Here is a 15107-nt window from a genome sequence, read left to right as displayed (position 1 = left end):
TATATATATGATTTTTGAGTTATTTTATATATATATATATACTCATCACACGATTCTTTTGTTTCATCACACTTTTGTGTCTGTAGGCACCGATGTTAGTCGCCATCTTGATCGTAACAGCCAAGGCAGCATCAGCAGTAGCAGTCGACCAACGTTTACCCGAGTCAGCGGTTTTCTAGCTTTCCTATGTGCAGCAGTCATATCATTATAAACAAGGCGCTACGAAATCGCCGACTCGCGTACTTTGAAAATGATATTAGGATTTTTTTTACTGTCAATTTGTGTCTTATTAACACGTATGCGTGGACGGATATAATGTAAAGGCTGCCTGTAATCATTGTATATACAAGATAGGTTCACACTACCGGTTCATGTTACAACACATTATAGATTCTGATTTAGATTCTGATTGCGACATGGGCATTTTAGGTGAGGAGGTAAAATTTGAGAGGTGCGTGTAGGGGCAATGCAGGTGGCGCCATCGTACAAACATGGGGTAATGTAATGCGTGTTTGAGTTATAAGAAACTGTAGAGTATGTTATCCGGTTGAGTTGTAATTAACGTAATGTTGGCGAATGATTTTCTAATGGGAAAGCTGGGACGCAACGCGGAACAGGCAACTGATGTCAAGAAAATAACTGTAAACGGAATTTAAACCATTAAAACAAATTAAAATCAAATAACTGTAACAGACCTCAACGGAACAGACCTCACTACAACTTGCTTGTTTTGCGTGAGGCATCCATTTAATGTGTGTAAATACAAGAATAAAACGATATGTATCAATTGTATATAGGTAGCGTCATTTGTCTTTATTAGCATATGTGCGTCGATATGACAAACGGCACCTACGTATTACATCGTCAGAACAGTACATTCTGTACAAGGTTTGCGTGTTAACAACGATAGCAAGTGCTGAATTATTATCATAGTTCGTCGGCGAACATTAATCTAATGCCTATGAGCGATTATTTATTGAGACGCCATGAGACGAGAGATATTAAAGAAACAAAAGCAGAGGCTGCACCACTTTGTCATCTAGTAAAAAAGATATAGGGATATTTGCAATATCAACAGAAAAGCAAATTTGGGGAAGGGATTATATTCGTCTAAAATATATTGCATTCTGTGACGAATGGGACCGTGGTTCTTCGCCGTTACGATATAGGTCTGTCGGTTCGAACACTAGCATTCATTGATAAAACGAGAGCGACTACAATAAACTATTAAGTCGATGCACGATTACACTTATGAATTATGTCATAACTCGTTCACTTCTGCAATTCGCTGTAGAAAATTGTCAGCGTTGTTAGCATTTTGTATTTGCAAGTTTACAGCTGTAAATATCGTGAACATTTTAACGACCGTTGTTTAATACAAGGTGTCGTGATGCGTGATAGATCGATCACATTCTGCAGTCATTTATGTCCACTAGATGTCGCTGCTTCTATAAGCCTATGTGGTCGGTCTATACATCGGTTCCTAACACATTGGCGATCTATCACATTTTCAACATTGCTAATGTATTATTCACAAGCCTGCAGCTGTACCATGTACCTGCACATAACAGTTCATAAAACAACCATATAATGATATTTATTGTAACTGAACTGTTTGCTTATAGTTAGGTCTAGAACGGCAATAGTACTGGCGTCACGAAATTAACGGTAGATTCTGTAAAAAAAACATGACAGCACCAAAGGCCATATTTTATGTTCACGGCTGTATACAGTGTTTGAAGGAACGTCCGTAATTAATTACGCAATAGTTTATATAGTTATAGATGTTAGAATGCAGAAACACTGACGGGTGCTGCAATACTTAACGCAGCCAAAGGTGAATATCATGCGCAAGTTCGTATTGTTAAAAATTTCAATCAATATAAATATAAAGTCGTCCACCCAAGCCTATTATTAGGTATAGCTTAAAAATATATAGCTTTATGAATCGCTCTTTATAAATATTAGGGGGGAGGGTTGCCTGTATTTTTGTACGACACAATGGGCCAAACAATCATAACTCCACGATATCTTTCTTGATTCTCGTGCACGGATTTTACCGCCGCTTCGCCTCGCGTAATTTATGTTGTCCACCTACAACAAGATGGCGGGTGTGATGAATTTTGCGGCGTACAGTTACTCGCTGTTATTAAAATATATAGGTTTGGTTAACATAATATTTGGTTCTATAATAATACCTTACGCATTTATTTAATATCTTTTAAATGTAATGGATATGGAAAACGCGTATGATTACCTTTCTCAAAACAAGAACAAGTATGCTCTATACACAATAGGTAAAGAATAAGTTAGATGAGTTAGGGTTAGGGTTAGGGTTCTGAGTTATACATACAATCATTAAGTTATAAGTTATCTGATTCAGATAAGCTAAATCAAGCAGAATGATCCAAAAGAACTAAGCTATCGATCAATTATGCGAATTCAAATTCACACGCCCATGTCGCATTGTAGACGATATTGTTCTTTTCGACCGATATAACTGTCTCTGCTAATTCATATGAATCATCATCTATCTGCCCTTATGTTACGATCACATAGCGAGCATGACATACACCACCATCACCACCACACCACATTAAAATCACCATCACCATCACCACCATCACCATCACTATCACCATCACCACCACATCACCCCCACACCACATTAAAATCACCATCACCATCACCACCATCACCATCACTATCACCATCACCACCACATCACCCCCACCATCATCATCATCACCGTCATCGCCACCACCAGCCACACCATCATCACCGCCGCTGCCACCGCCACCGACACCGCCGCCGCCACCACCATCATCACCGCCACTGCCACCGCCACCGACACCGCCACCATCACCACCATCACCGTCATCACCACCACCACTACTATCTATCTATCTGTCACGTCCACTATCCAGCTACGCACATTTCACATGCTCGCGCATAGTATCACCGGGGAAAACAAACAAACACATTTAAAGCCTGTGTTGGATGAGATTAACCCTACTTCCGTATGAATTCGACCCTTCCGCCCATGCCGCTGGCGAAGGCGTCCTATCTATCGGCGGCTTTTGCGATGACTCCCGCTCGCCGACGTCACCCCCACGACCGTGCGCATGCGCCGACGTACCGCCGATTCCTCCGACGCTGCGTCTTCTCACGGAAATCGCGAGCGGTGTCTCCACCTCTCCGTAATCCTCCCGGACGACGGCGTCTTCCTCCTCCTCGTCGTCGCTGTCGTCGTCGACGATGCCCAGCTTCTTTCCCAGCCAGCGAAACTTCTCGATGATCTCCTCCTGGGCGAGGTTGAGCGACATCGAGAGCACCGACAGGCCGAACATGATGTAGAAGGCGCTGACGATCATCCGGCTGTTGTCGTCCGACCCCAGCGACGACGAGCCGGGCACGAAGTCGCCGAGTCCGATCGTGCTGAGCGTCGTGAAGGAGAAGTAGGCGCCGATGGTCATGTCCCAGCCCTCCTCCCAGGCGGCGAAGATGACGGCGCCGAGCAGCACGTACGCCGTAATGATACACATCGTCAGCGCGACGGGCACCGACATCTGCTCGACCGGGTCGCCCTGGTCCTGATCGGCGGAGACGCCGCTCGTCTCCTCCAGCTTGATGCGTGCCCGCTCCGCCTCGACCTGCCGCTCGAGCGCCTGCAGCCGCAGCCGCTCCTTGCGCGTTATCGGTCCCTTCTTCGACTTCAGCTTCTCGATCTTCTCGTCGGCATCGTCGAAGGCGCCGCCGTGCGAGGGATCCGGATGCATGTCGTGCACCTGCGAGTACTGACTGCGCATGCGTCGTTGGTTGCACAGATAGCAGCAGGTGCGCGCGTACATATAGCGCGTCGCCTTCGCCATGATGTCGCCAATGCCACCTAGGAAGAGAACGGTGAGCGGGATGCCGATGAAGCCGTACGGGATGACGATCAGCTTGCCTGCGTCCGTCTTGGGCGTGATGTGACCGTAACCTGGAGAAACGCGAAGAATGGAAGAATGTGACAATATTCGCTGATGAATGGTGATATCGATCATATCGTTGCTATATGCGTTAGGTGCTACCGGGGTGTATACTGGGGATCGCGTGATCGCCCTTTCATTAAAACATTTAATATGCAAGCCCGGGAAACGCATGTATTTACGCCTGCGGAGACATGCATTCGTCCATATAATACACACGCGCGCACGCGTACACGCTCGGTGTTATATACATTGAATAAATATGCGATGCGTAAATATAAATGTTTTTCATACCTATTGTAGTGATAATGGTGATGACAAACAGCAGAGTGTTTGCAATGTCCCACGTGTACCTTCCCAGCTCCGTAGTTCCATCGTAACCGTAGTCGTTGATACCATCACTTATGTTTTTTCGAAAAGCCGCCAGCAACTACAAGAAGAGAACCCCTAATTCTGAATCATAACCTACGCGAGAAATCAAAACACATTAACTCGAACTCGGTGAGTTGAAACAGCATGCGTAATTATTAGTTCAGGCATCCAGTCATGTCGCAGCATAAATTATTTCTTTCATCGCGCCATATTAATATTAAGTAGATTATTCATGCTCTCACCATGTTGCTGCGATTACGCCACTCTTTGCCGCTAGCCGAGTCCGAGAGATCAGGATAAGACATCGCCCAGTCATACATAATATTAACGGTCGAGTTCTCCATCTCGAGAAATTCGTACGAGAATGCGATTCTCGCTTCCTTTCGCAGCGTTTCCTCCGGCTTTTCAACAGCTATGTAGATGAAAGCACCTATGACCGAATATGCGATGACAATCAGCAGTAGTCCTAGGCTGGTAAACAAAACCTTCAGTCCGGCCTTCCACGATGGCTCTGACTTCTCCACCACCTCTGCCTCGTCATCCTGCTCGTCGTGACGCTCCGTGGACGAGATCTCGTCGTGTACTTGCGCTTGACCATACTGGTGTCGATTGTGCTGTTGCTGCTGCAAGTTATGCTGTTGTTGTAAGTTTTGTTGTGGTTGTTGTTGATGTTGTAAGTTTTGTTGTTGCTGTAAGTTTTGTTGTTGTAGTTGTTGCTGCTGATACGGTGCAGGTCCAGGAAAATCGGGACTGTTCCCTATCAGCTCAAGCTCTTCCACCGAGGTCATGCCTGTATGCTATGTTTCGCAGATGTTCACGGAGCTGTAAACAAGCATAACATTGTCTGTTGCAATGTTGCACAATGTTCTATTCACAAAGTTATGTAATTTGCCACGATGTAACAGTGTGCTACGATCATCGTAGAGTTAGATAATAAATAGTACAGTGACTAGTGTTTTATAATTAAGAATAAGGTATAAGGAACGCGCTTCATGACCTAACAATGTTTTCAGTCAGATGCAATTTTTCTCAATCGCGCTCTCTCTCTCTCTATTTCTCTCTCTCTATCTCTCTCGCGCTCTCTTTCTCTTTCGCCCCTCTCTCCCCCTCTCTCTTTCTCTCGCTCGCTCTTCTTTCTCTCGCTCGCTCTTCTTTCTCTCACTCTCCCTCTATATTTAAGTTCTATATACAAACGATGTGCAGGCGAGTTTCATGGAATAGAATTATCTGTTGAACAGAATCTAACATAGGGCACGCGGGCTTTGATACCGGCTAGTTGCCGTATCTTTACTCGAACCGCCTTCTCTCTCTCTCTCTCTCTCTCTCTCTCTCTCTCTCTCTCTCTCTCTCTTTCTCTCTCTCTCTCTCTCTCTTTCCCTCTCTCTCTCTCTCTCTCATGTATCAAGAAATCATTCATTTTATAATTTTTAATTTATAATTGTTAATATTATCGTTCGAAATCCAGTTACGTACTATCGAATTAATAGGTTTCAGACTGCCCTCGATTTGAATGCATATACACTCAACCCGTGAACCATCTTTCTAATTGCTAGTTCAGTCATAATAATAATAAGAAATTTAATTATCTGTAATTACAGCGGGAATAAGATTAATCCTAATATTGACTTCTAGCAACGTTGTTACATTTATGAGATCTCTGCTGTTATCGATACATTTTTATACAGTTGCCACCTACCTGGTGTAAAACTCCTTCTCAGGGTGAGCGGTAAATTGCTTAGTAGTCACCTCACAGGTGATGGCTGCCTGTTCCGTACTTTCTGCACAGTTCGTTAACGGAAGGAGTGTAATTCCTGAACGCCTCCTCCTTCCTTTCGCATGTAATATCTGTAATTATCTGTCCGAGCTACCACAGGGCAATCGACGTACAATTATGGCCAACGAGAACGTTTGGCAACTAATCGCGGAGAGGCACCGCTAGGGTAGAAGGACGGATAGCGTTCGAGCTTCGCAGCCTACGATTCCGCACCTGCGAAATATCGATCAGTGAATATCGGTTGATGGTGTTGAGCCATGGTGGGTCTCCAGGGTGCATGTCGGTTGCTTGGCACCCGTTTCGCTTCCATTCTCCTCGGCCCTGGAGCGCCGATTATTACGAGCTCAACTACGCAGGTACGCCCATTGATTTACTTACTGTCTCTTTCCAGTATTGAGTTGTTTTGCTCTCCATGTTTCCGTATACAGCGCTATATTTATCTGCGTGGGTTGACTGAGATCGCACGAACGACGTTGCCGGGACAACATATAACGCACGCCGAGCACACGTTCATAATCATAAGTAAAATACATCGAAATATGATATGGCTTCGTTTCACGCACTTGCCTCCACGCTGTGATGTCTCTATGATATGTTTATTAATGTAGTGGCATGCTGTCTTCCTAACAAGGTCGGTCTTGTGTTTCTTCACATATATAGTCGTTGCAGTGAAACCGTATACAGCTTGTCCTTGCAACGCTAACGTGATGAGGGATATTGTTGCGAATTGGCGTACTCATTAAAAATAGAATGACACTCGACGATGAATTTACGTTAGGCATAAGTTTGCAGTATCTGCTTAGTGGGAAGTATAGATGTTTAGGTGTATAATGTTATGTAATTGTTTAATATGATCAGGCTACTAACAGATTTGCCCAACAAAATTCCTACATCATCTTTTGTATCTATTCATCCCGTCAGGGTTAGTGTTAGGGTTAAGGTTATGCTACGGTTACGCTTAGGTTTAGGGTTAGGGATATATACACATATATATATAATTATAAAAATGTATAGGCTCTATCTAATATATAATATATCAAATAAATATATAACAATAATAATAATAAACATGAAAGTTTCCTGTCGCATATTGTCCGTTTTGATATTCGCATGGAGAACACCAGTAATATCAGGGGCGGATCCGGAGGGGGTGGGGGGTCGAGGGGGTCCGGATTCCCCCTTTTTACCACAAAAAAAGGAAAAAAAAGCATACACACACACGCACGCACGCCCGCACGCACGCGCGCGCGCACACACCACACACCACACACACACACACACAACACACACCCACACACACAACACACACACACACACACACGCACCACTCTCTTATATTGTCTCCATAAACAAATCTTGTTTAGCGCTAGTTTTTTTGATAAATATTTACTTATATATAGCCTATGTAAATTCGTTATAAAAACCTAGAAATGGGCAAAGAGGGGTCCGCAGGCGTCCGGGCGACCGGATCTGATAAATTTTTGCATTCTAGACATCAAAATTACTACTCAGATGCTCTCAGAATGCACCAATTTAAAAAAAAATTCCCAAACCCCCCTAAGTGGCCTTCGGCAGCGTTTTAAAACACCAGAAAAAGTAAGCAGGAAAAAGTGTCCATTATTTCTTCCTGGACACCCCCTTTTCAAAAATCCTGGATCCGCCCCTGAATATGATGTCCCATTAGCCGATCCTCATAATTGAAAAGTAGAGAGAAGCGATACCAGTTTGGAGAGCACTTGAGTACGCCCCAGCAACCGTATTGATTAACGCCATTAATATTTCACTCTAATCTGAAAAAGCCTCGCCATAACCCTGCGTGGTTGTACCCCCCCCCTCCGTCATGGCGTTGCTAACGTCGTTGTGCTCCTTTATCATTGCGCCGTGCAGTAACGCACCAGCATCTACTGCGCATGCGCGCTGTCGTCAATACACAGCAGCTGTCGGTCACAGAAGGAACAAGTCAGAGTTAAATATGGTGCTGAAATTCCGCATTGCTTGTCTACTGTGGATGTAAGACAGGGGGCCACACAGTTGAACAGAGCCGTGCTGCGCTCCCTGACGCATAAACGAATGAAACATAACCGTTCCCGTTTCGAAGCGTTGGATCCGGAATTGCAGGTACGTATTTTTGTAAAAAAAAATCGATGCCAAATTTACACGGTTAGCATCCGGCAGCTGATAACTACTGAACATAAATTGAGGATAATTTTAGTCCTACGAAATTTAAAAACGCGGAGATTGACTTATTCGAGTTAGTAAAAGACTAATTCTTTTGTAGTAATAATGTAGTCATACCTTAACACATCAATGTACAATACACACGGAATAATACACAAGAATGCCCGTCTTTGACGAAACTAGTTTCACTCCAGCGATTTCATGTCAGACAAACACGCGAATACACGCGATTTTCACATCTTGAGCGGAACGCATAAAAATACGCTAAACACTACACACTTGTATTGTGGTCAATGTGTGAGTTAATAAACGGTGAACAATTGTATGCACTGGTAGATTTTCATTGGTTAATTAAATTTTAACATCACGGGCTGCGGTATGTTGGCTTGCGATTCCTGATAATAGACAAAATATAACACGTTATATAGATATACAAGAAGGGAAAGCATAAGTGGGCATGGTCACCACTCTCAGCATGACCAGGGTAGATGAGTTTGATAACATCGAACAACAAGCAGCGGCGAAATTCACAAGTCTGAAACCAAGAAATCGACGAAAGGCGTGGTGGAAAGTGCTGCTGAAGTATGTCTTCTCCACAATAGGATTACTGTTTCTGGTCATCGCCTATGCAACAATCGGAGGCCTGATCTTTCAGTAAGTATTCGCTTTTGTATCAAAGTACATTTCTTATTAAAACTTTACCGCCGTAAGGGATATACACGTAATCGCATAAATGCATATCGTTGCGCGCTGTTGTCATCATGTTGGCGAATGCAAGCTCGCATACTGAGTGATGTTTCGGGATAATGATGAGATTCGTTTACCAACAGAGCGTTAGAAGATCCATATGACGCTGAACAGCGTCAGAGTGCGGCGGAGGCGTCACAAGAGCTGTTAACGTGAGTAGGAAGACAACGCACACAACGCACATTCACACAGTCAAGCGTTGTCGTGAAGCATGTTGCTGCCCACAAGACATTGTTCTGATAAGAGTTCCTTTCCTGTCCGGTTGGTGTACAAAATATGTGCATATGGCATGTATGGGTGTGTGTGCGTGTGTGCGTGCGTGCGCGCGTGTACGTGCGAATGTGCCTGCTTCTTGTGTGAATATGCCTGAAGTGCCTGAGCCTCGCGGTTTTCGTAATGTTTTATGGTTTTCGAATAGAGAATGTTGTAGGTTTCATAGAACGATAACTATAAATTTTATACGATTAAAAATCACAATGCCCTTCCTTTCCGGAACCTCATTCTTCTACAATAAAAGGAAAATGTTTTTTTTCATAATGCTAAATGCGATAGGATGGCACGAATGTTTACTCGTTATTGTTTCTGCAAGACTAATCTTGTTTCTGACAACGATCCCAGGAAGCAAGAGGGGATTGTGAAGCTCTTGTACAAGCTGCTAGACGAGGAGAATGCGACCGAAGAGGAATTCAAGATGGACGCCCGCGACAAACTAGAAGAACTACGGTCGGCGTCGATTTCCACGGCAGATGAGCACGGCTACGAGTACGCTGTCACGACTACGTACGATCCCGACGTTCGCACATGGACCCTATCGGTGGCCATCATGTACTCGGTGACACTCATCACAGTCGTCGGTACGTACGCGCATGCGCGCGGCGGCGGCGATGGTGTATAGTTGCTATTTGTGTTGTTGTTGTTGTTGTTGTTATTGTGGATGTTGTTATTGTTGTTGTTGTTGCTGGCGGCGGTGGTGTTGTTGTTGAGGTGTTGGTGGTGGTGGAGGTTGTGGTGGCGCGGAGGTGGGGGTGGTGGTGGTGGTGGGTGGGTGATGGCGCGGAGGTGGGGGTGGTGGTGGTGGTAGGTGGGTGATCGCGCGGAGGTGGGAGTGGTGGTGGTGGTGGAGGTTGTGATGGCACGGAGGTGGGGGTGATGGTGTTGGTGGGTGGGTGATGGCGTTTATAATGAAACTAATGCATTGACGCTGACATCGTCGCTGACATCAATGCGTGCGTGCGCTTGGCAGGCTATGGTCACATAGTACCAATGACAGCAGCCGGTCGTCTTGTTACTATTGCCTACGCACTGTGTGGACTTCCGCTGATGATGATGTTCCTGGCAAACGTCGGTGAAGTGCTCACCGACGCTATTAGACTCGTGTACAACAAGGCGCGCGACAAGGCGAGCGGCAAGAAAAGCGGCCCTCCCGACGATCACCTATCTGGTCTGGTGGTATGTGGCTTCAGCGTTCTAATCCACGTTTCATAAATAGTGTACGGGTAGATCGATATCGATCGATGATTCGTTTAGTATGAAATTACAAATATAAATATAGTATGTGGATTATTTCATTAGATATCGCCGTTACAGATACATTCGTTGCGTACAAGCGTATATCACACGTTAGTTATTAGGATTAAATCTGAAGAAGATCTTTTGCCGCATTTATAACTGCATGGCGTACATCAGGGATAATAAAACTACGTAAATATCTGAAATATTTCCTTCTTGGAAGCACATCGTTGCGCCAACCCTCAGATTTGTTACAGCCGAACTCAAATTTACAACTGTACACTGTAGGGGGGATTGTCTTTATAATGAACCAATTATACTGGAAATTATTACGCGAGAATCCGAGCATCCATAGAAACACAAGTTTGGATACTTCTTTGCCGAGTAACCTAAAACGACACAAAGCAGTAGAACGTCAAGTACGTGTGTAGTTCAATTGTCGCAACAGCACTGCTGCCTTTCTCTCAAAATGGCCGAAATTCGTCGAAAACGGCTGTAGTCGGTAATTCGGCATTGCCGCGGCCGTTATATAAACTAAGATGTCTCTGTGATAGAAGGTCGCCGCCGCAAACACAGTAACGCATAGATATCACCTTCATGTATGTACACGTGTGTATGTGATATATCTATGGCGGTAACAAATCGTGACGCATGCAGGTTTCTCCGAGCGGGTTGTTACCGGGAAACGTTGACACGGAGCCTAGGGAGGTACCGAGTGATCGACCAGTGCCCGTCTTATTGGCTCTCATCTTACTCGCCCTGTACATCGCTCTCGGTGCGTAATATTGTGTATGACTTTTCTCCCATTTTAGCTATAATTTGGTTATAACTTTCCATATAGTCTAGCCGCTTTAGTGGGAGTCTTTTTCTTAGATGAAGAATTGCCACACAAGACGATCATATGTGTATGGTAGACGCAGCGTGGTGCAGCTAGTTTAGGTTTTATTACGCAAGTATTTTGTGTATTATTTTATTATATTATGCTTTCAGCGTGGTGCAGCTAGTTTAGGTTTCATTACGCGAGTATTTTGTGTATTATTTATTATATTATGCTATTTATTATTTATCGTTTTTAATCTTGAGCTTTTTTTATGTTAATTGCCCGTCGTTGGTATTTACGTGCAGGGGCAGTAACCTTCTCGGTCTGGGAGGGTTGGACACCGACAGATGGCGCATATTTCAGTTTCGTCACGATTTCAACAATCGGATTCGGAGATTACGTTCCAGGCAGCACCTCATTCAATTCTGCTTCGGAAATAAAGGTCTGAAACTGAATAAAAATACACATGAAAACAATATTTAAATTTCGTTGAGACCAATAATGATTATCTCCGGAGCCACTTAATACGAGATGTAAATAACGCGAGGAAACACTATATCTAAACGCTACCAAATTCCATGGATATTTAATCAACAGCCACGTCGCATATAAATTAATATAGTTAGTAACTATTTTGTCCGATGTTTCACCGATTGCTATTTCCTTTCATAAGACACCGAGTGATAAACATAATACTCAATTACTATACGTTAGGCGTATATTCATAGGCATTAATAACGTTCTTCTGCTAAAAAATCACACGCCTATACCGAGAATAAGCGCCGTCAGACGGATGACGCCCGAGTAAAGTTTAACGGCGATCGGTGTTACATTCCGCACTAACGTAAGTACAGTCCAATCGCGAATGACATGAAGGTCCTTTGCATATGCAACGTAGCGTCATCTCGTGTGTTCTAACAGGTGATCCTCAGCTCCGTCTACATGCTGCTCGGAATGGCCGTCCTATCGATGGTTATTAACGTCATACAAGAGGTAATCCAGACGACGGCGAAGAAGGTCAGCAAGAAACTCCACACATCGACCAAGAAACGGCAGCGGGACACGAGCCAGTCGCCGATCATTCAGTCCGGCACCGCGGCGGACAGCCACGGATCCGGATCGGGTCCACTTGGCGGTTCTAACGCGATCCAACCGATGAAAGACACCGACGAGGCGCCGATCGTGAAGGACGACCCGTACAGCGGAGGCCTGAACATTGCCGCCGAGAAAATCAAGCCGAGGAAGAAGAACAGGAACAGGAGGGCGAAGAGTAACGAGGAGGGCGACACTGCTGGCACGCCTGAGGAAAAGAGCGACCGACAGAAGGACGACGACGGCCACGCGGATACACGCCAGGGCCCGTCCGAAATCAAGCAAGAGAAGAACGACGATAACATGGAAGATATGGGTGAAGGGGAGTAGATTAAATAGTCGAAGCCCGCAATAGCGCGTTTGAGGAAATCGCATTTTATGGAATACACGTCTAGATATTGGTCTGAATTGTTGTGACGTTTTCACGGATGATATTATGTATGAGCTGCATGTATTTTGAAATGTATAGTGCGTCAAACTTTCAGCGTATAACGACGCTCTGTCACCAAGAACTCTTAAATATGAATTCTTGCATCTGAACGAACAAACGACGGATAAACAGCACATTTTTTGCGGGCGAAGAATATATAAGGAAGCACGTGATTGTGAAAAGCGAATATATATATTATATATATATTATATTTATATATAGATAAAGTTATACGGACACGGTAGAAATTTTGACTCTGTTTTTGCATACAGAACTGTTTGTGTGGAGCCGAAGCTCCACACTCATCAGTGCTAAATACATCTCTGTATTAGGCACTGATGAATGTGGAGCTTTCGCTCCACACGAAACAGTTCTGTATGCAATAAAACAGTAGTCAAAATTTCTACAGTGTCCGTATAACGTTTATCTATATTTGCTTACTCATGTAGTATTGAGCATCTCGACACACGAGTTCATAAACAACCATTGGAATCTATATTTATATATATATATATATATAAAGTGTGTTTTTTTTTTTTATTCAGTTCAGCAACGCTCACTGTGTGGAACCCATTTTGTTTAGTTCACACATATAATAGTGATATTAGTACTCACAGTCAACGCCTCTACGTTTACCTGCATGGTTAAATCCTTATCATTTCAGATAACATATTTTATATAGCAATAGAATATATCATCTTAACGCGTATGTGAATGAATTTATGAATATGATCCAATATAACTCATTAAATAAGTTCATTCGTTTGGTAGAACTAATATATATACGAGCGTTAATCTTTACTCTGACCGTGAATTGGAAACGTACCGCTGACGTTTCGCCTCCTGCCAGGAGGCTTTCTCATAAGCTAACTGATGATAATCAGTTTTGGCCACCAGATGGTGTGGTGGTCAATAGCTTATTGTCACACGTGACTAAGCCACTAAAGTCAATACTATGTTGAGCGATGTAAAGACCTATGGAAAATTAAAGAAAGACCCGACAACGAAATATAAAAGCAAACTATTGGCGATCTTCAACGTCTGAAAAGAGGAGACAAAATTCTGAAGCCCAGTACAAGTTCCTGTATCCCACGGCCGAAAATGTACCAAAATCTACTGCACACCTAAAATACATAAAGAAGGCACCACGTATAGACCTATAGTCGATTAACCAGGCTCTATAGCATACAATTTGTCAAAAGACTGTTATCGTAAGTTTTTCTAATAGCTGCGATGTGTTTCTGTCAACGTACTCTCTTCGTATAACATTATCATTAGTCGTAAGTGTTTATCTTAGCATTAAAAATTAGCATTAACTTTACGATGGTTTCTGACAACGGGGCCCCAGGCGTTTGAATTAAGGAGGTCATCTAGATCGCAAGACCCCAAACATCCAACCGGCGACGAGGGGGGATACAGGCCTTAGTCAAGTGTGGCACTAAGCTATTGACCAACACACCCTCGGTGGTCAAAATGTTATGATGTTCAGTCAGTTGAGAAAGCCTCCTGACAGAACGCGCGAAACGTCAGCTGTACGTTTCCAATCTTCCACGGTTGAGTAAAAATTAACCTGTTATATTGATCCATATAATTTATTCTTTGCTCACACCACATGGCATTGTCATTGACAAGTAGTTTATAAAAGGCAGCAAATCTATTCGCAAAATCCATCTAAAAGTCTCTAGAATTTTTAAGAGCATTTCTGTATATTTATCTCACTGTATCTGCTGACTATCGCCCTCAAGGCTCCATTAGGTTGCCTTGGACTACCGCATCTTACACTTCATTACCCTACTACCCAATGCATCGATTTCCCCCGTTACCGCCCAGTTCACTCCATTACCAGTATGTTGTACGTTGCCGGTCTCCATTCTCTATCATTACCTTCTGTCTATCTTCTTCATTTTTCTTTCATTCACACATCAGCATCATTGTTTGCCTTCGTTTCGTCTCAGGTTTATTCCATTGCATTCTTTTCATTGCCACTCCTCTAGCTTCTTGCCACCACGGGAAGATATTTTAACCGTACTCCTTTTGCTCAATCATGCCGAGCTTCATGTGACAAAATCAATATACGACATTGCAAACATCCTTACCTAATGGTAAACAATCTCGCACGTTTTCAACAGCGCCCCACCGAACACACACACCACACACACAACACACACACCACACCACCACACACAAACACACCACACACACACACGACACTCA

The 15107-nt window shown here is 43.8% G+C and overlaps 1 protein-coding gene across 1 annotated transcript in view; it reads left to right on the top strand.

Moving 5' to 3' along the window:
• Positions 1 to 792, top strand: part of LOC106809067 — a 3736-nt gene extending 2944 nt beyond the window's left edge. Inside the window, exon 6 of the mRNA XM_014812013.1 lies at positions 87 to 792. Coding sequence (XP_014667499.1) covers positions 87 to 211 — 125 coding nt within the window. The 3' untranslated portion in view covers positions 212 to 792. The remainder of the gene's footprint in view (positions 1 to 86) is intronic.
• The last annotated feature ends 14315 nt before the right edge of the window (positions 793 to 15107 follow it).

This window comes from Priapulus caudatus, unplaced genomic scaffold (assembly GCF_000485595.1).
Source record: "Priapulus caudatus unplaced genomic scaffold, Priapulus_caudatus-5.0.1 Scaffold14, whole genome shotgun sequence".
Lineage (NCBI taxonomy): Eukaryota > Metazoa > Priapulida > Priapulimorpha > Priapulimorphida > Priapulidae > Priapulus > Priapulus caudatus.
The sequence above is the reverse complement of the archived record's forward strand: the minus strand, read 5'-3'. Positions and strand labels throughout refer to the sequence as shown.